Source organism: Spermophilus citellus (genome assembly GCF_964194105.1).
Source record: "Spermophilus citellus genome assembly, chromosome: 1".
In the NCBI taxonomy this organism is placed as follows: Eukaryota; Metazoa; Chordata; class Mammalia; order Rodentia; family Sciuridae; genus Spermophilus; species Spermophilus citellus.
Window position 1 is genome coordinate 87,049,042 of NC_138182.1, and position 24,569 is coordinate 87,073,610.

Here is a 24,569-nt window from a genome sequence, read left to right on the forward strand (position 1 = left end):
CCTTCCCTTTGGGCACGCAGCATTCAATCACTCTCCCACTCTTGGTGTGATTGCAGGCTCTGCAACAGGCTCTCCTGGACATACAAGATTTTTTGGTCCCTATCATACCCAAGCCAGATCCTGCTTGGGTCTTCTGAGGATATATCTGCATAGGCCCAGCATCCCTAATCCAAAAATCCAAAACCAAAAATTCAAAATTCTTGAATCTGAAACTTTTTGAGCCCTGATGTGATGCCACAGTGTAAAATTCCACACCCTGAAACAGTTTTCATGCCCAAAATTATTAAAAATACTGTATAAAATTACTGTCAGTTTATGTATATAAGGTATATATAAAACATGAGTGAATTGTTCACTTAGACCTGGATCACATCCTTAAGATATGTCACTATGTACATACAAATATTCCACAGGACAAAAAAACAAAGTTGAAAACACTTCTGATCCCAAGAATTTCAGGGGTATTTTAAGGGATATTCAACTTGTGCCTAGATCCTTTCTTTTTCTACAGTCTGAAGAAAATAAACAAACAAAATACAAAAGTTACAAACAAAAATTCATGACTGACTTGATCCATGAGTTGGTATCCAGTCATTCTAGCTAAATAAGTATTTTCTTTAAAATGAAAAACCCAGCAATGTCTAGGCAAGGTCCCAGTCAGCCTTACCCCAGGGCTCTTGAAAACGTCAGGCTTATCCTGAAGGAAGGGGAACATGAGTGCTAAGGCCCCACTGATATTAGGGACCTATGTGGAGAGGAGGGAAATGGGGTTGACCTCCTGGAACTTAAAGAAGCGCTCCATAGGACATGGGAAGCACCTGAGAAAGGCACGAGTTCTCTGGGCTTGCTGTATGAAAGGGCTGTGGGTCATAGTCTCACTGCTTCTCCAATGTTCTCTCTCAAGCGTCACCTATAAGACGGCTGGAGCTGAACCTCAGAAGGCAGGCTGCACTCTGCGATACTCTTCTGAGGGGACAGCTCTGTACTTGCAACGTTTACCTTGGTGTTGAAGCCTTCAGCGTTCTGGGTGATTTTGTAGAGCTGTGGAAACCTGAGCATGCTCTCCTGACTGCAAGACCTCTCAAAGATCCCCAGGGTAAAGGGTGGCAACGCGGTGAAAATCTGTGTGAAGACAAGGAGCCATTAAGAGCTGCCCTTCCGATCCACACAGGAGCAGTGTTCTAGTTCTCTGGAATGATGACTTAATTTCCAGTCAAGTCCCAACCTGAGGCTCCATGATTCACAACTCCCCAGACACCCTCCAAACAAAGAAAACATACAAAGGACCACTTTTTATTGTTAATCTGTGTAAAATGGATACATTCAACAGTAAAAACAGCATTATAAATAGTGGATGTGCCAAGAAATCTTGTTAAGTTAACAACGGCCCTTCTTTGCAGAATGAACAGCAATGGAGAATCACACCATAGCTCCAGGAAGTGTTGTGTTTTCTGTTAGCGCTGAGCTGATGCACACTTTTAAAATTTCCCACCCTGCTTTTATCCTCAAATTTTAGGAAGCACAAGCTACTTCATACATTTATTCATCCAACAGATATTTATTGTGAATGAACTGTGGGCCAGATACTGTGCCACTCTAGGAATACAGAGATTTAGAAACACATGAAAGAAGAGGAAGCAGATTTCTCACAACTCTGGCTACTACAGAGGTAAGAACCAGGGCAGCAGGGATACACACACACACACACACACACACACACACACACACACACATGCAGCGCTCTGCAAAATTACTCATGGAGATGGAGAGGGGGCAGGGGGAAAATGGAGGAGAAGGAAAAGTCAGGAACTGATTCTCGCAACAGAGCCTCTGACCTTCACCATATTGGACCTACAGAATTTGGCAGGATATTCAGGGATACAGATGGATGCTACAAAAAGCACTCCCTTGAGAAGAATTCTCCTTACAGAGCTCCAAAGCATCCATGAGCACATTGGAGGGGAACTTGTAAGACACATAGGATGATGGCTGGCTGAGTGCACAGTACCAGGATGGGAGGAGACCGTTTAATCTCCTGGGACCCCGAGTTCTAGGGCAGTGGTGCCTTCTAAGATGCTGACACCTGTACCTCTCTAGGTGGCGGAAAGGTAAAGCCATGTGCTGAAGACGGGATCTGGAGGAAACACGTCATTTCAGTCTGGGATATGCTGTGGCCCCATGTGCCATGACACGTGAATAAATCAGGTTCACTCCAGGTGAACGGGGTTGGCACTGAATAATCACACAGAGACAGAGAAAATACCTTTTTTCTTGGGGGTTCAGCAATGGCTCCTCGGCCCTGGCTCCCACAAGGGAAGCAAGAGACACAGACAAAAGAGGGTTGAGAGAATGCCAGAGCCCTATTTATTGAGGGAAGACAATCAGGAAAGTTCCACCCAAACGAGGCAAGGGATTGGGTGTCAGGGGAGTGTAGCCCAGTCTCATTGGGTGACACCCACTCCCAGAGCTTCATTCCCCTGCTGAGCCCAGATGAGATCCACCTGCTTCCTCCTGGAAACCAGTCTCACACCTCCATTGCTCAAGGCTAAGGGTGCTCAGCTCCTAGGTGGCAGCTCCCAACACCCATGGGTCATTCTCTTATTTGGTTCTGGCATAGTTCAGAGAGACTGATGGTTATGGTTTGAATGTGAGGTGTCCCTCAAAAGCTCATGTGAAATAATGCAAGAAAGTTAAGAGGTGAAACGTTAGGTTTGGGAGTGCATTAATCCCTGATAGGGATTAACTGGCTGGTAATTGTAGGTAGGTAGGGTGTGGCTGGAGGAGGTGGGTCACTGGGAATGTGCCTCTGGGGTATTTATTTTGTTCCTGGTTAGTGGCTGCTCTAGTGCCACATGCTCCTTCTCTCTCTCTCTCTCTCTCTCTCTCTCTCTCTCTCTCTCTCCCTCCCTCCCTCCCTCCCTCCCTCCCTCCCTCCCTCCTTCTCCTTCTCCCTCTCTATCTCTACCTCTCCCTCTCTACCTCCCTCCCTCCCTCCCTCCTTGCTGGTCCCATGTCCTGAGCCACTTTCCTCCACCACACTCTTTCACCGGGAAGTTCTGCCATACCTTGGGTTCAGAGCAAAGGAACTGGCCGTCGATGGACTAAGACCTCTGAAACTATGAGCCCCCAAATAAACTTCCCCTTTTCTAAAATTGTTCTTGTCAAGTCTTTTGGTCGCAGAGGTGAAAAGCTGGCTAAAACGCTGACTCACTCACTCTTAGCAGCTAAGTGGATCAAATCCCTGCCCACCAACCCGGCAGGCTTTTTGGCCTGTGGGAATCAGATGTACATCTCTGAGAGAATTCTGAGTTCACACCAGAGACTTGGCGACTTGGGCATGTGGCTAGAGAAATAAGCCTTTCCCAAGTCTGTTAGGATCAAACGATCAGAGATATAGTGAGGAAGGCCCATCAAACTCCCAGCTCTCCTCTTCCAGCAGAGAGCAGATGGAAAGCAGCCTGGGATTTCAAAATGCTACAAAGTCTTCAAGGAGGATATTGAGGAGGGTGGTACCTACTTCCCTCCAAGTAAGAAAAGCTGTCTATGTTATGGATAGAAGAAGGGGCTCCTATCAAACATCTCAGAAGCTCTGCATACTCTGAGTACACAGCTTCACCTCACTGTTTGGCATGGACGCCTACTTGTGCCAACATTCAAGTCTTTTCTCTTTCCCTCTTCACTTGATTTCCTCCTTCCATCCACTCTGAGTCCTCTCCACTTCATTATTAGGCTAACAGCCAGTAGGCCTGACCATATTTTTTACCCTCCTTAGCATGCCCTGCACTCACGTTCATAGACTGGTTAGAGACTGTGATTTGTTTTACAAAAGGGAGTGCCACATACATTTTTCTTCATCATACTTTTATTGCTAAACATCATGGAAAGCCCTCCAAAGTTCCTCAGGTTTGACACTGACGCGTCTTTCAAATGCTCACATAATCAGTCAGAGCATGGATGCACCATACTCTTTAAGCCATTTGCACCCTGACAGTCATTCATTTTGCTTCCAGCTTTTTGTTACCACAAATATTATGCAATAACTTCTATCATATATTATAAAGTATACACTTTTCCTGTCCCAGAAGTAAGTCTTCTGAGTAAAAGGAAACATGTATTTTTAATTTTAGGAGATGTTGCTAGGTTGCTTTCAAAACAGGTTCCAATCACTTATGTCTCCCCTTGCAAAGGATAACAGTAATCTTTTCTCTGTTTTTCTATCAGCAACAGTTATGTCAATCTTTTAATATTCTCCAGTCCAAAAATTTAAAGATATTAACTGTTACTTTTAAAAAATTTACGTTTCCCCATCAGTTATTTGGAGCATGTTTTCATATATTTGTTGGTCATCTGGACTTGCAACTCTGTAAAACATCTAGTCAGGTCCTTTGTTATCTATTCATGGCTTATGCCCTTTTCTAAGAATTCTTTGAGTATAATAGATAATAAAACCTATGTTATAAAATTAAATGCATTTTTGTCTGTTAATTTTAATGTTTTTTGCATAACAAAAAGTTTTTAATTTTTAAATGGTTGAGAATAACTTTGGAGTATCCAACTGTGTTATAGAAGTGTCTCTTCCCTGGAGCTTACATGTAATTCTGGATTTTTACAGTTTTATTTTTCACATATAAGTCTTTGATATAAGATAGAAATTTTTGATATAAGATAGAATTTTTTCCCTAGACAATGGACAAGTTGTAGGAATACATTAATCCAGAGTTTTCCCCCTAAGTTGAAAAATCACCATTAAGGCTTATTAATTTCTCATGTATTATAATTCTACAACGTAAACCTGGAATCCAGTTCTAGAATCTCTGACTTCTTTGTATAATTCTGTGCCAGTAACATATTGATTTGATTATGCTGACTTTAGAGTATAGACTGATATTAGTAAAGATAAGTCTACTCTATGATCTTTTCTAAACCAATTTCGCATATGTATTCTCAAATACTCATTAATTCTGTCACATCATGTATAGTTTTACGCAGCTTCTCTCTTTGGAATTACATAAATTTAAATTTACATGTTAATTTTAGAAGACTTTACTCTTTAATAATACCAAGACTTCTCATGTAGAAAAATATCATGCCTTCCATTTGTTGAGATTTTGTTTTGTATCCTTCAGTAAGACTTTTTTTTTCATAAAGGTACTATAAAATTATACCTATGCAATGTATAATTTTAATTGCAACTTTAAAAAAATTTTTCAGTGCTAGGAGTGAATCCAGGACCTTACACATGGTAGACACATGCACTACTACTGAGTTACATCCCCAGCTTAACTGCAATTTTGAAAGAAACTACTATTCTCTTTGCATTTTTAGATTGCCAGAGCAAGTAAATAAATAAATAATGATACTAATTGCTAGGATGTTTAAAAGTTATTGATTTTTACATATTTATTATTTTTCTGGTCAACTTATCAAATTCTCTTATAATTCTAATATTTCTTTATTAGTAATCTTTTGGGTTTTCTAGATAAACAGTCACATAGCAACATATGTACATGCCCATGTTTTTGTATGCATACTGTATAACCACAGAAATTATTCATTGTGTTTCCAATATTTGTAGCAGTCATTTAATCTTGACTATTGCTGAAAAACCCATAACAATGCTGAATTATACAGTGATGGCAGGTATCTTGACTAATTTCTTATTCAAAATGAAATAGTTTTAGGATTTTATCATTTATGGCAGCATGCTACTATTCACTATTTTTGTGAATAGTCTGAAATATAGTTAACTGACTTCTTTCTATTTCTATTTTACTTAGAGTTCCTATTTCAGGAATGGCAGCTGAATTGCTTCAAATGCTTTTGTAGCATCTACTGATGGGATATTTTTCATCACCTTGTCAACATAGTAATAGAAAGATTTTTTAATTTCAAACCTCTAGTATTCCTGAAATTAGTCCTACTCGGTCAAATACTTTATTATTTTAAGACACTGTTGAACTCTATTAGCTGATATTTTAGTTAAATTTTTGTGTTTATTTATAAGTGAGGCCTTCTCATAATTTTCTTCTTCAAATTATACTGGCTTATTAATAGCATACATTTTCTGCTACAGTTTAAATAAATTATAGTTATCTCATCACTAAAAAGTATATAAAATTTAGTTGAAACCCATCTGATCCTAGTAGCTTTTGTCCTTGAGTGGCCTTTATCATCCTACCCACCAAATTAAATGACACAGTGGACCACGGGTATATGGCACTCCCTCCTTCTCCTCAGGGGATAAGTTCCAAGACCCCCAGTGGATGCCTGAAACCTCACAGAATACTAAACCCAGATATACTGTGGTTTTTCTTATTTATACAAATCTGTGATAAAGTTTAATTTAGAATTAGGCATAATAAGAAGTCAACAAAAAATAATAAAAGAGAACAACTATAAAAATATGCCACAATAAAAGTTATGAATTACTAGCTGGTAACCATGGTGCATGTCTATATCCCACCCACTCAGGAGGTGGAGGCAAGAAAATCGGAAGTTCAAGGCATGGGCAATTCAGCAAGACCCTAAAAGGACTGGGGATATGGCTCAATGGTGAAGTGCTTGCCTAGCATGCATGAGTGCATGCATGGTTCAATCCCCGGTATTGAAAAAAAGAAAGAAAAATCTTATGACTAATTTATATCAGGAATTTTGTGTTTAATATTTTCAGATTATAGCTGAATGTGGGTAAGTGCAACCGCAGAAAGTGAAATTGCAGAGAAGAGGACTAATGTAATGAGAATTCAGTGGGACAGTACTAACTCAGTACTGAGGGAGATGCATTATTTTCAAGTCTGTTTTAAAACTCTTTCACTTGCTATGGGAATTAAATTGAGATACAATGATTTGCTCCTCTAGTTTGTTTGAAGAGTCAAACATAAAAAATAAGTTAAAGAAAAAGAAGAAGAGAAACACTGTTTGAATATAATGACAAGGGGCAATCCAGCCCAGGAGAGAGATTCTTGGTAAACTGCTTTACATGTCTCAAACTACTTCTTGTACTAGATCTCTGGAATGATTGTGGACAAGAAAAAAAAAAAACTGGTAAATAGGATGCTACTAGAACAATGATGGCAATATTGAAATATGGACTAATACAGATTAGACAATGTATTGTATATACGTTAAAATTTTCTGATGATTATTATACTGTGGTTACAAAAGAAAAGATCTTTGTAACTATGCACTGAAGTGTTAGGCAATAAAGGGCATGGTGTCTGTTAACACACATTCAACTGCTTCAGAAATAAATGTGTGTGTGTGTGTGTGTGTGTGTGTGCATATGTGGTATGCATGTGTGTACGTATGTGAAGAAACAATGAAAATGGGGGCAAAATGTGAATAATTGATAAATAAATTGATAAATAAATCTGGGGATTTATTTATACTTTTTTTTCAATTTTTCTCTACATTTCAATTTATTTCATATACAAGTCATGAAAAAAGGGCAAAGCTTCCTGCTTCGGTTTGGGTATGGTTTGAGTGTGTCCTCCAAAGGTTCACTTGCTAGAGGCTTGGTACCCAGAGTGGTGAGCCCAGTGGAAGGTAATTAGGTTAGGGGGGCCTCCTTCTTAGGGGGGATTAAAGTAGTTCTTGCAGGAATGAGTTAGTTCTGTTGAGAATGGGTTGTTATACAGTGAGGCTACCCTATCCACTTGGTCTCTTCTGCATGTAGCCATTTTCCTTTCTACTTTTCTGTCCTGTTGTGATTCAGCCAAAGGGGTCCTCAGTAAACCTGAGCAGATGGGGCTGTTCAATCTTGGATTTTCAGCCTCCCAAATGTGGGCTAAACAGACCTATTTTCTTTATAAAGTTCCCAGTCTTAGATACTTTGTTATAGCAACAGAAAGTGGACTGAGACACTGCTGTGTTCTCAAATGAGAGAGGCAGTCACAGATCCCTTGATGTCCTAATTGGAAGTACTTTTCCTACCAGCACTTTGCAGCAGCTCATTTCAGTGCCTGCTTTGAGGTAACCCAAGATCATTTCACCTTGTGATCCACTACTATTCATAATGTCCTTTCCTCTATAGCTCAGGGGACACATAAAGGCAAAAAGAACATATTTCCAATTCTTCCAACTCACTATGTTTTTTAAACTTTCTTGTATATAATAATCACTAGAAAAATGCATTTAAAAGGCAGTATCTCATTCCCAACGTAATCTAATAGGAATATAGGCAGCAGACCAGTATTGCCATGTAATCTTAATTTTTCTGGAAAGAATCATAGCAAAATTATAATATTGGTCACTTCTGTGTAGTAGAATTATGAATGAAATTTAGTTTGCTCTTTTCTGCTTATTTGTAATTTCCAGTTTGCTATAATGAGCAAGCACATTTTGACAATAATAAAAGGTCATTCTTTAAAATAATAATATAAAAAAGGCAGTATCTCTATGACACTCTTTGTTAACTTGCTGTGGAGCTCAGGGATCTGTACTTTCCAAACAATCCCTGGTTATTATTCCATAAGTGTTCTGTGGGCCTTAATTTGACCAATACTCTGTCTCAGCTTATCAGCATTTTATGTAGAACAGGCACCTAATAAAATTTTTTGAATTCATTTGAACTGCCCAAGGCCTCATGGAAGAGAAGAACCTAGCCCCATGCCATGATCATTAAAAGAGGGCTAAAATCCATTCATCTTATAAGCAGGTATCATGCATTCCAGTCCTCCTGTCCTTAACTCTACAGCAGAGCCTCCTAGGGCTCAGTGTCTCCCTCCCTCCCTCTCTCTCTTTTTGTGATGGGGACTGAACCCAGGACCTCATGCATGCTAAGCAAGCACTCTACCATGGGTTATATCCTTAGCCCAGCTAGCAACCTGAGAGGCTGAGGCAAGAGGCTTGCAAGTTTGAGGCATGCCTCAGTAACTTAGCAAGGCCCTAAGCAACCTAGCTAGAACCTGTCTCAAAATAAAAAATAAAAAGGGCAGGGGATGTGGCTCAGTAGTACAGTACACTTCAGTTTAATCCCCTGTGCCTAAATTAATTAACTAAAATAATAGGTGTGTAGCATGGATTTGCACGAGATAGCAACTCTATGACACTTGGTGCTAAACCACTGTAGAGTAGCCCACATGTTCCTCCCACCAAATCATAGCATAACTTTAAGTTATTAAGTCCTAAGCTTTTAATTCTACCGATATTTCAACAAAATTATGTAAACACATTAAAATAGGTTGGAAATCATAACCTAGGACTTATATACATTATTATATTAATATTATATTATAATGTTATATTATATAATTATTACTATAATCATACTGTATGCTATATACTATATATAAGATTTCACAGATGTTCTGCATCTGGGACAATGGGACAAAAAGGGTTAACCTACTCAAAATAGTTTCAAGTCTTACAAAGCTAATGATCTCTAGTCTCCCTTTAGCACATAGAAAGGAAGCCCTTGAGACCCTAATTGTGGAGTAAGCTGTTAAAGGAGGTTTACCAGCATGTCAATGTAGTTCTTCTCTCATTATCAGTTGTCTTTGTCTTTTAGGGCATCAGCACAAAAGCATAGTGCATTTTTGTAGCCAGTAACACAGACACTAATGGGCCATCACAATTCAACTCAAGATCTGAACCCAGCCTCACCACTGACTAAGTGCACCTCTGACCCCCTGAACCTGTGAGTTACATGGGATTAGGGTAAACTGATGTACTCAGCATTTTTTACCAGCACTCCACATGGGCGCTACTCAAAAAATGAGGGCTGAATGTATGGGCAGCATGAATATCTGGCCACTGAAGTCTACACACACTATAAATATTTACAGCATCACAAGTTATATTATTGCACGTCTGGTAACTTCCATCTACACCTATCTGTGATGGCTGCTTCAGAAAGGGAAACTCCCATGGGGCACAGGACGCCAGGGTTAGAGTCCAGAGCAAGAAGAGCAACTCTATCATCATCTAGAGATGGGCCATTCTGGGCTCTCTAAAGCACTCAGAAACAAGCCTCTCAGGTGTTTTTTTTTTTTTTTTACCTCCTATTAAAGAAAGAAAGAAAGAAAGAAAGAAAGAAAGAAAGAAAGAGAGAGAGAGAGAAAGCCAGCCAGCCAAACAGCTACGGAGCCATTTTAGCTTATATTTATATTAATTTCCAGCTTTTGAATTCATCACAGTCAAGTAATATGAAAAGTACTTGGAAATGATGAAAATTACCAGATAAGCTGATTACAATTCTCCATGACAGCTGGAAATCAGAACTCATCATCTGAACACCAACTATGGAAGAAAATGTCCTTCTACAAGGAAAGACACTCTTTCTGGAAGGACAGAAAGGCCAGTAGTGGTCACATATTCTATATTTTTGTGTCTACAATTAAGAATTCAGAAGTAAAATTATGAAGTAAAGTGAGTTTAGATGTAGTTCAGAAATTTTAACTTGAGCTAAAGTCATGAATTGTTGAGCAGGCATTTAGTAAGGGGGCAACAAGGGTCTATTATCAAGATATATGGGTTAATAACTTCATGGGTTATTCAAGAATGATCTGCTATGATTGAAACCATGTGTGGAGAGTTTGGGCTTCTGCAGGATGTGCTGGAGCAACAAAGGCCCTAAAGATATATTTGTGCTGCCTGCTAAGTACACAGATGATTGACTTAGATACACTTCCCAGACATAAACAGTGAAGGAATGTCCCCGAAGTCCTGCATGCTATCAGAGAGAGGTGGAGAATGCTTACCACATTGTACAAGCCGATGCACCAACGTTCAAATAAAATCTGCCCAGAAAATCCATTAACAAAGGCGAACCAGAGCTGAAAGAGAAGAAAGTTCATGAAGTTTTATATCAATATTGACCTAAACGTTTCCATTCACCGAAGAAGTAGTGGGGAATGTGGACCACCAGCTGGACACAGCTGCTAAGGGATAATGAGCCCCCGGACCATAGCAGTTGTTCTTTCATAGGATATAAATTCCCAATATCACTAATATTAATATTTTAAGGAAAAATTATATTTAATACATATTGGTTTTATAAGATATATGCATAAAGTTTAAAACAAAACAGTTGGGTTTATATTTACTATGTCTGTGTCAACACATTCTCATGGACTGGAAGAGTCTGAACTTCATGTTATTTTTTTTCCTGTAAAGTTGATTTGATAAATAAGATTTATATTTGTAGGACTTTCAAATAGATAAAAGTCATAAATAAGAAACAACAGCAAACACTCCTCTCTTGGTGGTGTGTGTTTTTAGTTCACAAAATACTGACCCTCCATAATTGTATGTTCTCTTCCTTGGCCAATATTAAAACAAATAATATGAAAGAAACAGGCTCTCATCATCTTTTGCAGCAACACTGAATGTATAAATAAATAAAACGTTAGAATATTGTTCATGTCTTCAATTAGTCTATAATTATGATTGACTAGGCAAAACTAACATAAAAATAACTACAGAACAAAGTGTCAGGGATTAATTAGTGTTGCAAAATAAGAAAATACAATAATTTTAGAGAAGGAAAGATCTCTCAGGTATGATCAGAAGAAGATATGGAGGCACTAAGAGTGAGGTGGAAGAGGAGTGAGTCTTCAGGAGGGTGGGCAAAAACTGGACTTAAAAGGAAGCAAATACAGAAACATGGGGAAACATTCTTGTGCAGCTAATTTGATATGATAGGATATTAATGATTTGGGGGCAGACTTTTAAAAATCCCATACAAATAATGTGTTATTGTTTAGATACTGGGTGTCCCCCAAAAGCTCATGTGTGATGCAAAAAAGTTTAGAGGTAAAGTGATTGGGTTATGAAAGCCTTAACCTAATCAGTGCATTAATCCCTTATAGGGATTAACTGGGTGGTAACTGTAAGCAGATAGGGTATCACTGGAGGAGGTGGGTCCCTGGGGGCATGCCTTTGGGTTATATATTTTGTTTTTGGTAAAAGAACACACACTCTCTTTCTCTGTTTCCTGGTCCCATTTTAAGATGCTTTCCTCTGCCATACTCTCCACCATGAGTTCTGCCTCTCTTGGGGCCCTTAGGAAAAGAATCAGCTATCTTTGGACTGAGGCCTCGGAAACCATGAGCCCCCAAATAAACTTTTCCTCTAAAATTGTTCCTGTCAGGTCTTCTGGTCACAGCAGTGAAATAGCTGATTAAAACATCATGGAATCTACTTTTAGGCTAACTCATGGTAGACTAAATTCATTATTTTGGTAGAACCTAATTCAAAATAGAATAACTACACCATATTAACCTGAGTAGAAATCAACTCTGGCACTGAAATTTTACTAAATCAAATATTTTTCAAAATCAGCTTTATAACTCCACCAGTCCGAGTTTCTTAAGACAGAAATCATTCCCTATGCTGCTTTATGTATAGCCATATCCACCACGACACATGGTATAAATAGGGACTCACAAGACCCAGTGGGATAAAATTAAGTGTCTCGGTTCAATCACTAAATTATGTCTTTCTTAAACACAGCTTTCATCATCTCATACCCAAGTTTTAAAGAATCAAATAGGAGACTCCCTCCTAAATCCAAGATAAGCTTGTTGATTTTCAAAAAATCCAATTTGCTCTTTTTTTTTTTTAAAGAGAGAGTGAGAGAGGAGAGAGAGAGAGAGAGAGACAATTTTTAATATTTATTTTTTAGTTCTCGGCGGACACAACATCTTTGTCGGTATGTGGTGCTGAGGTTCGAACCCGGGCCGCACGCATGCCAGTCGAACGAACGCACTACCGCTTGAGCCACATCCCCAGCCCCCAATTTGCTCTTAATTTTGCTATCATCCAAAGAAGTCCCAAAGAGGCCTGATGAAGAAATACTGGAGGACAACTGAGAACCAAAGGTTCATGCTGTGTTCTCCACTCAGAAGATTCTTACAATACTGATTCAAATATCACCCATCCCTAGACCCACAATTTCAATCTATTGTCTTTTTACCACTCAAGACATTGGCAATCAATACTTGAATCAAACTTTTAGTGCAATAAGTACCTGGATACACATCTGATTCAAATATATCTGTAAACCATTTCAAAGGTTTACAATTAATTTTCCCAAGACTGTTCTATACTTCTGAGTTCCATTCAAATAATTAGCCAACACTGATGGATATCTAGTAAGCATTTGATTATATTGCTTAGTCAGTTAAGTTGTCTTGGTGAAGGGGGTATGGTGTGATATTTCTAGTGGCCTTTCCTCCCCTGCCATCAACTCAAATCAACAAAAACAAATGAAAAGTAGGATAGACCATTTTCAGTTAACCAATGAGACCGCTTTAATTAAAACCATACATGATATAGAATGGATACTAATAAATATGTGATTAGATCAAATAAAAGGTAATATGTCCATAACAAGCATAATCTATAGATTAAGGGTAAAATATTTCCATGAAATTAAAAAAAAAAACAACAACTGAAAAATAGCTAACCACCTCTTTTTCTTTTTTTAATTAGAGGACAAAATATAGAAGTAGAGAAGGAGTGACTGAGGTCTCTGGACAAATTTAGTGCAGCAGGCAAATTGAACTTAGAGGGCAATATATAATTTTTAAAAAGATTTTTAAGAATCAAGCAGGGAGAATGGAAGGACATAGTAGACATATACATGACAATCAACTTGGCAGACACTAATCAAGGTAAACTGAAGAAGACAAAATACAAAATCATCCAACAGAAAATTCATAACACACATAAATTCCCTGTGAAGCATAGAGGCTCCTCTTCCAAGAGGAAAAAATGGCAGTGGGGGAGGTACTTATTACTGCAAGGTGACAGATGACCAGTGGAGAAGAAACAGAAAATTTGATGAGAAAGTGTTCTGAAGACAACTTTGAAACCCTACTCCTCTAGACGTCCTAAAAAAATAATAATAATACAGAAAAAATAAGAATAAGATAAGTGCATATGAAATAATCTCTACAGAAGAACCAGGTCATGGGGGCAGAAGAAATTTTCAAATACCTTTTGTGAGCCTAAGCAAGCTAAAGAAAATTATTTTTCTCTGAAACAAGAGATAAAATAAGATGTGTAAGATATTAAAGAAGGAAGAAAATAAGGAAAGATTAATGTTACAGATTAAAGCCATAGAGAAGGGAATAAAAATCAGAATTGACATTGCTGAAACTAGGAATAGAAGGCTGGTCTTAATAAAACAATGCTAAGCAAAGAACAAAGTGTTAATATTGTTTTTTAAGAGAAACAATAATCTTTCAAAGATAATAAAAAAAATTCCAAAAAGTATACTTCTCAAAAAAAGAACAAATATATTAAAAAATATATTCAAAGATAAAACAGAAGAAAAATTCCTGAAATATTCTAAAATCTTGATTAGCCAAAAGACAGCATCCTTTGTTTCAGGAAAGAAAGCAAACAACAGATACAGAGAGACCAATACCCATGCATATCCCGTTATGAGAATTACTGAATTATAATTTAAGTTTTTGTGGGTTTTTTAGGGTTTCACACATGCTATGCACATGCTCAGCTTCTGAACTACATCTCCAGTCTGAGTTTTAAAATTTTATAAGATTAACTCTTCAATATATTCAGGCAGAAAAGGCAATTAACTGGTAATACAACACTGTCTACCAATATGTTTAATGTACTTTTCCTTTGACCCAGTAATTCCACTTTTAAAGATGTACTCTTAATTTTTATCTTACAGTTATAATCATGTAGCATTTGACATCAAAACATGAGAGTGTTTACTTGGCATCATTTGGAAAAATGAAAACTTAGTTACGGCATGTACACAGACAGCTGGTTAAAAAATTAGAATTCATCCATATAATGAAATTCTTTACAGACATTGAATAGAGGGATACAAATATGTATATATTGTCATACAAAAAGCTCACAGATATATAATTAAAATGGAAAAAATTAAGGCTTACGTTGAATGGTCCTGACTGTGCAAAATAGATGTATGTACACATGTGCATGACAACATCTTTCTGGGTCATACAAAAGACTATCTTAGTATTCATCATCTCCAGGTAGTTAGAGATATTCTCTAGGTGGAAAAAGGGAGATTCTCTTACACCTCTTTTGAACTTTTAAAAAATGGTCATGTTACTTATATACCTGTTTCAGGCAGTTAAAATTCTTGAGTAAGAGTGAAATTTTGCCTCCAAGGAGACATTTCCCAATACCTGGAGATCATTTTTATAATAACAGCTTGAAGGAACACGCCACTGTCAAGTTAGTAGAAGACAAAGATTCTCCTGAACGTCTTGCATTGCTTGAGAGAGCCCTCTACAAGAATTATCTGATCCAAAATGTCAATTGTGCCACTGTAAAAAAACACTGGATTAAAGATAAAATGTATTGGGTCAGCCAGATAGCACTTAGAAAGCTTGTCGTAATAGTGTTTACTTTGTGCCTGTTGCATGAAGGTGGGATTATGTTTGTGTGTAGGGGGCTGTGGTTCCTTTTCTGAATAATTCCCCTATATCATGACCTCACATGTAGAACCACAGGCCCTATTCTTAAGAGGCCAGAGCAGCATTGGAAGTGAATCTAGTAACTTCCCAAATTTAGATCCTGAAGTAGAAGTCTATTTTTTATAAACGAGTAGTCAGAAATTATTTTCAAGTCCTAGAGTGAATTTTGCATAACCAAGAAAGTCAGGTTGTTAAAAACATACAATAAGGAGGAAAAGAAATGTTAATAAATTTAGTATCTCCTTCCCTAAATTGACCTTGTTAACATTGTTCCGAACAATCCTGAACCATGTAAAACTTTTCACTCTTCATTTTGGATTAATGTTTTTGATGGGTCAAGTGTTGGGATATTGCCTCTAAGCAGCTGATGTTTTGATATTGACCACGTTGGCACTATCATGGCCATGTTTCTTCCAAATCTTTTGATGTGTTCTCACTAAATTTTATCGGTTGCAGGTGCTGCTGCTTTTTGAAAAGTATAAACATGCATATTCTCAACATTTCCAGTTCAATTTCAGTCTGTGTCCAAATCATCCATCATTAGATGATCAGATCTGTTTATTTGATTGTAACGATGTTTTGGAAGAGAAAAAGAAGAAGAAGAAGAAAGAAAATGAAAATAAACAAAACACACTAAAAAAAAAAAAAAACCCACCTCCTAATTTCAAAATCCACAAGCTGGTTATTTCTTCCACTGTAAACACTCAATCTTGATTTCATTTTGGCAGGGTTTCCATAGGTGAAACGGAAAAAGTATGAGAACGCACTGTATTTTTAAACATTCATACAAATGTTCTTATTTTATTTATTCATGAGACAGGTACACGATGCCTCTCTGACACACTATAAAATCAGACTTTCACACTAGTTAGTCATATACAAATGTTAACTCATGTACAAGAAAGAGTACCACCCAATTCCTGAACATGAACGTCATTTTCGGTGGGCCACACGTTCCCAGCGGCGTACACCAAACGCACAGTCCTCAATGCAAACAGATGGCCTGTCCCTCGCCCTGCCATGCAGTTACTTGCATGGCAGCTTGCTAACAGCCACTAAATTTTACTCTTTTGGATTAATGGAGGGAAAGATTCCTCTGCCTTAACTTTCTTATTAACTAGGAATGCTCTTAAATGAATACAGTCGAAGCCCAGAGAGCCAGGTTCTGGCAGGACAGCCTCAGACGTGGTGGGTTGGTGGGGAGACCTGCCAAGCATTGCAGTTTGCCAAGCTCCTGGGGTTTTGGTCCTCAAATGTAGAGTTGTTATGAGCAAACTGACCCAAACTTATTAAATGGCTTTTCCTTCTTGGAAAAAGATCTTTCTTTGCTTTAACTGCTGCCTGACTGCCAAAAACGCAGTAACCATCTTGGCTAACTGCACAGGCTCCTGTCTGGAGGTCCTGCTGCCGTTGCACAACCTCGACGGGTTGTACCTGTTGCTGCTCTCAGGTTCTCAACTAACAGCAGACACACTTAACAGACGGCCGTTTCATCTGGGGAAGGGATGGCCAGCTCCTCCATTAACTCTGTTCTTCTAGGATCCCTGGTAGAGGGTGGAAGTGGAAAAGTACCCTACAGAGAATAGTTAAATAAGTTAGCCAAGAGGTTTCTCACTGAAACAGCAATATCATGATCTACTAATTTGTGCATTAGGTCTGAGATGAATAATTGGCATTAAAGGTATTTGTTTAAAAGTCAAAGTCCAACAACCTTTTTTAAAAAAATTAATCTGGCTATATGTATTAAGGGGAAAAAAATCCCCAGCATACACTTTGTCTAGAAACTCTACTTTTGGAAATCCATGTCTCATCAAATTAAAGAACTAGTAGGTAAAAGTGTATGTCATTTTGCATTACTGTTGGTAGAAGACCAAACAAAACAAAAGGTACAGAAAAAGACCTCAAAGTTCTTTATTAGGGGGTGGTTGCGGTGAATCTATAAAATACTAAGAACCTTTAAAAATGTTAAATCTATATGTACTGAAATGAAGGGACTCATTTCAAGAGTATAAGAGAGACAAAAGAAAAGACAAAATAAATAAATAGGGAGGTAAGGTGAATACGTAGACAGGAAACCAAGGGGAACAATCAGGAATGTATCATAGAGCAAGGGTTGCCAGAAGAACTAAAAATAACAGTGGTAGTAACACACTGGAAACTGCTTCTACAACCTTTTATCCAATAAATTATGAAACTGAGAGACTAGAATTAAATGGAGACTAGATAAAATATTGTAATGAACAGGCAGACCCTCACCCATAAACTGTGCAAAGCTGTGTCTTGCTGGATCAATTTTGGACAGATAAAATGCTAGAAGCAAACACCACATACCTGTAAAGTTTCTAAGGATTTCCAAAGGCAAGCAAACAAAAAAAGGAAAGTCATAGAACAATGTATATGCAGTCATATTTTGTAAGACTACACAAAAAACATGTTACATGGTTACATGTTTGTAGGAGCTGGAAAAAAAAGCATGGCAAGCTGGACAGACTGCTCCTACTGACCCATGAGCCAAAAAGAAGTAGACAGGGCAAATTATTTTTGCTTTACTCATTGTATTACTATTACCTAGAATAAGCATTACTTCAACATTAAAGAAAAACATGTAGAAAGAAATAATTTGCCATTCTCTATCCCTGCACCATGCTGATACATGATGCTAACTTTCCTCTCAGCTTGTCACATTCTCTAATTTTTCTTGCATTATTATCTGTCTACCCCATGTGGCTAGAGATCATATAAATTCCTCTCACTATTGCATACCCAGGATATAGCACCTAGATGGATACACAGTAGGTGCTTAATAAAAGAATGCAAGTAGAATATTAATATTTAATGTTAAAGATAAAAGCTCACATAAGGGTAAGCACAGGACAGGTATATTTGGGCACTTAACTATTTCCTAAACTTCATTTTTTAAAATTAACAAATGGGAAAATATTTTTGTAGAATTGTTATTCTGTTATTTTTGATGATGATAAAAACTCACATATATTTATTGCTTACTCTGTTCCAAGAACTTCACAACACTCTCAATGGATTATCTCACTTAAACCTCGTCACAGTCCTAACAAAGTAGGGTTAGTTTCATTTCACAAATGAGGAATTCTGGGCACAGAGATGAAAGACACTGTGGCTTCTATCAAAAAGGTGTTCAACAGACTTCAGCTATTAATAGAAAATTCTACATAACCAATAAGTGATTTTTAAAACATTTAAGTAAAGTCAATTCAGAATCAAATCAAATCAATATTTATGATTGCTAACTTATTATGTTGATATTTTAAGTCTGTAACATGAACAAAATATTTCACAATGATAAGCATATAAGTAGACCAAAAAACTTAAGACAATTGCCCAGATCTTCTTAAATGTTAAAGAAGCCAAGGGATCCTTTACTACTACTACTACTACTACTACTACTACTACTACTACTACTATTTTGGTGGTGAAAGGAACTGATCCCAGGGCACTGCACATGCTAAGCACACACTCTACCTCTGAGCTACTTATCCAACCCTGGGGTCCTTTTTTAGGGTATAAACTGTTTTAAGAAAGACTGCAAAATCTTCCCCACTTTGTATGATAAAGCACAATCACTCTAATTGGAAATATTTTCCTGTAATATTGTAACCACACATATTGTAATCTTTTGCAAACCATGGTTAATATCAATACATTAGACAATCAAAAATAAACTTATCATCATTCATTATCCAAATTTCTTGAATTTAAAACACAAATAGAGGGTGAGGGTGGAACTTATGGTAAGAGTATTTGCCTAGCACCTGCAAGGCTCTGGGTTTGCTCTCCAGCACTGAAAAAAAAAAAAACCATAAAAACTCAAATTAATAATAATAGGACAAGCTAGGTTATATTTAAAAGGACCAGAATTTCAATGTGAAAAGTATATAATAGAAACTATTACATAGCATAGGCTATGAATATATAAATTTATTTAGGATTTTTTTGTTGTTATTATGCTTTCCCATTAAAATCTCAAAGAAGTGAGAATTTGAATCTCACAGCTCTAAGTCACAAAAGTTAGTGAAAGAAGTCTGGTAAACATTTTTAAAGTTGCTTTAATTACTCATTTCTCGGCACTACAAAAATACCTCTTTTTCTGCAAAATTACATGCTTATACTATGAAACATCAGGTAAATACAGAATCGTGTCCACTCCCTCCCCCATAAAAGACCATAATACCCACCAGATGGAGTATGTACAATTAAATTGATTTTTAATAAGGAATTCTTGGCACAATAGAATATAATCGCTCCAAATTGTATCAAGGACTACGTAAACTTTTTTATAGTTCAAGGCTTAGACTCCTCAGTCTAAATCCCGTGCTGGCATGCTAGGGGACCAAATAGCTCCTGAGACCAGTAAGGAAATAATGAGTCTTTCATCTGGAGGTCACTGGTTAGGATCTGCTATCATTCATTAATGACACAGCTGTTTCCAACCTCCTGGTGTTGGAACAGTGGCGGGGGGCTTATTATGCAAGGGGTAGCAGAAATATGTATAAGATCATTTCATTTATGGGCAGAACCTATGGCACATATTTGAGAACATGTGTTTTATAACCAATAAAGCAATGCTCTTAAGTTATTGACAGTGAGATTTAGTACCTGGCTCCACAGACCAGGATTTTCAGAAGAAAGCAAAATTCTGATGCTGTTCCTCCACCCCCATCAGCCCCAGTGAGCCTGTAGCCTGGGTAAGGTGAAGAATTTCTTTGGTTTTATTTTTTTTTTCATTCTGGAAAGTAGAGGGAAAACTGTGTCTCAGAGGAGGATTATAAGAGAGAATTACATGTTTAAAAAAAATTCAATTATTGAACTATCTGCTAAGACCCTGTTTCAAACTATGCTCGATGCTAAAAGCAGGAGGTACAAGGTGAGTGAGATGGTATCTCTGTCCTTAAAGAATCAGTCTGGGTTGGGGACAGGCATGGGTTATATCAGAGGCATGGCAAAGTTCTTTGGGGACATTGCAGAGAGACAAGTTCTATCTGGAGGAGTCAGCACATTTTTCAAAGGTGATGAGCTCTTGGGCTGCATCTTGAAGGGTCTAATGCAATTGGGTGGGGAAGAAACGGCATTGAAAGGGAAGGGAGCAACTTGTACACCAGCGTAGCAGGTGTGAATTGCCAGGTGGTTAGAACAAGGAAAATGAAGTGAGAGAAGGGTTCAGACCATGAAGGATATGAACAGGTGTTCTCCAAATACATGAACAGCTGTGCATATATTCCTTAAGAGAAATTTGAATATCTATGCATCTGCAAATCTGAAAAAAAAAACTATCTCAATAAATTTTGGTTTTTACTGTGGCCAAATACACACACATAAAATTTACTATTTTAACCATTTTCAAGTCTGAAAATGGTGTACCCACCATTTTTTCAGTGGCTTTAAGTACATCGACACTGATGTGAAACCATTATCACTGCCCAACCGCTGAATTTCTCATCCTCCCAAACTGAAATTCCAAGCTCATTAAACAACAGCCCCTCTCTCTAGTCCTTGGTAACCCAGCCTGTCTCTCTAGTCCTTGGTAACCACCATTCTATGTTCTATCTTTATGAGTTTGGCTCTTCTAGTTACTTCACATACTAGGATAATGCTGCTATAAGCACTGGTACAAAAATATCTGTTGAAGTTCCAGGTTCTCAATTCTTTTGTGTATAGAAACAAAATTCCTGATCGTATGAATTCTGTGTGTAATGTTTTGAGGAACAGCTATCCTGTCTTCCACGGTGGCTATTATCATTTCACTTTTCCTTCAACAATGCACAAGAATTCAAATTTCTCCACATTTTTACCAATGCTTGTCATTTTTGATGATGTTTTTGTTATGTGTGTGTGTGTGTGTGTGTGTGTATGATACCCACACACACATACACACACACACACGCACATTTATATTGGGGGGGGGGTACTAGGGATTGAACTTAGGGGTACTCAACCACTGAGCCACATCCCCAGCCCTATTTTGTATTTTATCTAGAGACAGGGTCTCACTGAGTTGCTAAGCGCCTCAGCATTGCTGCCACTGGCTTTGAACTCACGATCCTCCTGCCTCAGCTTCCCAAGCCACTGGGATTATAGACATGTGCTACTGCGCCTGGCCTTGATAATATTTTTGATATCTATTCCAATGGGTGACAAGTGGGACCTCCCTGTAATTTTGATCATATTTCCTTAAATAATCAATGATAGTAAGTATGTTTCATATACTTAATAGCCATTTATGTACCTTTTGTAGAGAAATGTCTATTCAAGTCTTTTACCCAATTTTTGAATTGGGTTTTTGTTATTGATTGTGGTTCTTTGTATATTCTGGATTTTATATGTCTTTATAAGATATGATTGTTAGTATTTTCTCCTATTCTATAAGTTGCCTTTTTAAATACTTTTCTATTGATTCTTTTTAGTTACACATAACTTTAGGATTCATTTTGACATAATTATAAGAAAATGGAAAATAATTTGTTCTGATTCAGTCCCCAGGACTTGCTCTTTCTCTCCCCTATTCCCTCTCCCTGTCCCCTTCCCTCTACTGATCTTTCTGCTATTTACTTTTAGCTCTTTTGTTTTAATAGTTATCTTGTGGGTATACATGATAGTGAGATTCACTGTGGTATATTCATATATTTTTTATACTCCATTGATAGCATTCTCTGTACAAAAAATGTTTAATTTATCTATTTTTTCTTTTGTTACCTGTACTTTTGATGCCATGTCCAGAAAAATCCAATGTCGTAAAACTTCTCCCTTGTTTTCTTCCAAGAGTTTTCAGTCTTTGGTCTATTTTGAGTTAATTTTTGTATAATTTTAGGAGGGTCCAACTTTATTCTTTTAATACAGGTATCCAGTTTTACCAGAATCGTTTCCTGAAAAGACCATCTTTTCCCTATTGAATGACAATTATTGCTCCCTCGTTGATGCATTTTGCCATTTATTTGAGGATTTCTTTCTAGTCTCTCTATTCCTGTGGTCTTTATATATCTATATGGCAGTAGTACATTGTTTTGACTGCTGTATCTATGCAGTAAGTTTTGAAATCGGAAATGTGGGTCCCCCAACTTTGTTCATCCCTTTTAATTTTTTTTCTGCCTAATTGGGAGTTGATTCAGATTCCATAAGAATTTGGATGAATTTTTCTATTTCTGCAAAATAAATGTCATTAGGATTTTGGTGGAGATTTCATTGCATCTACCAGTAGCTTTGATCTCAGTAGATATTTCAAAGTAACATTTCAAATTTTTAATGATAAAGTTAAATAATTGAAGAAGAGATAGTATATTGTACATATTGAAACTTTAAAATAAATGTACATTATTTTTAATGCAGTCAATACCTTCTAAATACCACAGATGCTCACCATAACCCACTTCAAAGAAATGCAAACAGAATTTTCTTGGACAGTTAGAAACTTTATATCATTCCTTTTACCTTGAATTTGCTTTCCATTCCACTTGACTCACGAAGCTATATCCTGATTTAATGTAATTTTGTTTGAACACCTTTTTTGACCAATCACACATCACAAAAATTAGTAAATAAAATTCATTTTCTTTAAATTTTCTGTGACTATAGAGCTCTTGGTGTTAAATTATAATTTCATTATAATTATTAGTAGTATACAACTGATAAAAACAACACATTTTGATTATTATTAAACAATAAGTAAGATTTTGTTGGAAATGCCTCTCTTAATGAGACAGATGGAATGCATCATCATTCTTGGCCCATTAGTTCATGTGACTGTGGCAGAACTTATCAATTGCTAGACTGAGACACGGTTTCAGCATCATTTGCATTATTAGTGTTCATTCTACAGATCTAAGCCCTGAAAAATCTAGTTCACATAATGAACAACAATTTCAGTTTCATTAGAGAAGATCCATCAATACTTTAGACTTCTTCTGTACCATGTGCCAAAAATATTTAGTGCTCTAATGCTAAAGTTATTCGACCTCATCAATCTGCTGACATGGTGATTAGTTCATTTTAAAAGCTTTCTGAAAGTAAGGAAACAGAAACCATTGACCTGCAAATGTATTTTTAAACTACTCAGGAGAATTGCTTATTATGTTTTTTTTTTAACTTCTAGGAAGTACATGCAGAGGCTGTATACTGAAAAGTTTCTGATAATTTTAAATTATCCATTTAAATATGCATCTTTTAAATGCATCTTTTTCACCCAAAGCACTCAAAGTTTTGAGAAACATCCTTTTGATATTGCATTATCATTTGATAAAATCATTCTTTCATCACATAAGGCTACCTTGTTCACACTGTATTCTCTGTAAGGTTCTTTGGAGTATATATCATATGTCTTCAGTATTCTTCTAAACCCTAAAGTTGCAGATTTTTACTTCATTCAAATTTTGCAAAATATCTGCAGAACCCTAACAGGAAATACTTGTTTTTATTTTTTAAGAGAAAAATTTATGATTTCATATAAAATACATGTGGATATATATATCTTATATAATAATATATATGATGACTACTTTGCTTCTGAGCTTTCATTTGTAGATTCAGATTGACCTATGTGAATTTGGTGTCTACATGAAATAAGGGGCAGAAAAAAAAAAGAAATAATGGGCAGTTGCCTCCCATATTTTTCACCAAAGTTCTCTCTGGACTCTTCCTCAGAAGCAAAGTATCCTTGATCACTGTGTGCAGCGGGAGAGGTGTGTTGATCTTTTTCACTAAATGTTGTCTCTTTGGTTCATGTCCTTGAGACATTTGTGTATTGTAGAGAAAGCCCCACAGTAAGATTCTGAAGAGGTGAGATATATCCCTTCCTTTTATAAAGCATTAACTGTTGACTGTGGAGAGGCAGGTGGGGAAGAAGAGCCAGAAGTGCCAATGGAAGTGAAGGGCTGTGGAGGGTCTGGACTCCCCTAGGGTATTCACCTGCCCCCAGGATGCTTTATGCTATGGCAACTGGGAGCTCAGGGCCATCACATTGGGGGGGGGGTGGCATGATTTCACTGACCTTTTGTGAAAGTGTACCTAACAGAAAAGTGTAGGAGGCTGACTAGAGAGAGGGTTATGAAAGGAATCCCAGTTGCAATTTGTTTTGGAGGGAGATTCTTTGAGGGTTTGATCAGTGAAACTAACATAGGGTGG

The 24,569-nt window shown here is 37.2% G+C and overlaps 1 protein-coding gene across 1 annotated transcript in view; it reads right to left on the reverse strand.

The window, feature by feature from the left end:
• Positions 1-24,569, reverse strand: part of ATP8A2 (ATPase phospholipid transporting 8A2) — a 431,635-nt gene that overhangs the window by 171,944 nt on the left and 235,122 nt on the right. Inside the window, exons 10-11 of the mRNA XM_081299456.1 lie at positions 10,701-10,775; positions 1,000-1,122 (exon numbers count right to left, since the gene is read on the reverse strand). Of these exons, the coding sequence (XP_081155582.1) occupies positions 1,000-1,122; positions 10,701-10,775 (198 nt within the window). The remainder of the gene's footprint in view (positions 1-999; positions 1,123-10,700; positions 10,776-24,569) is intronic.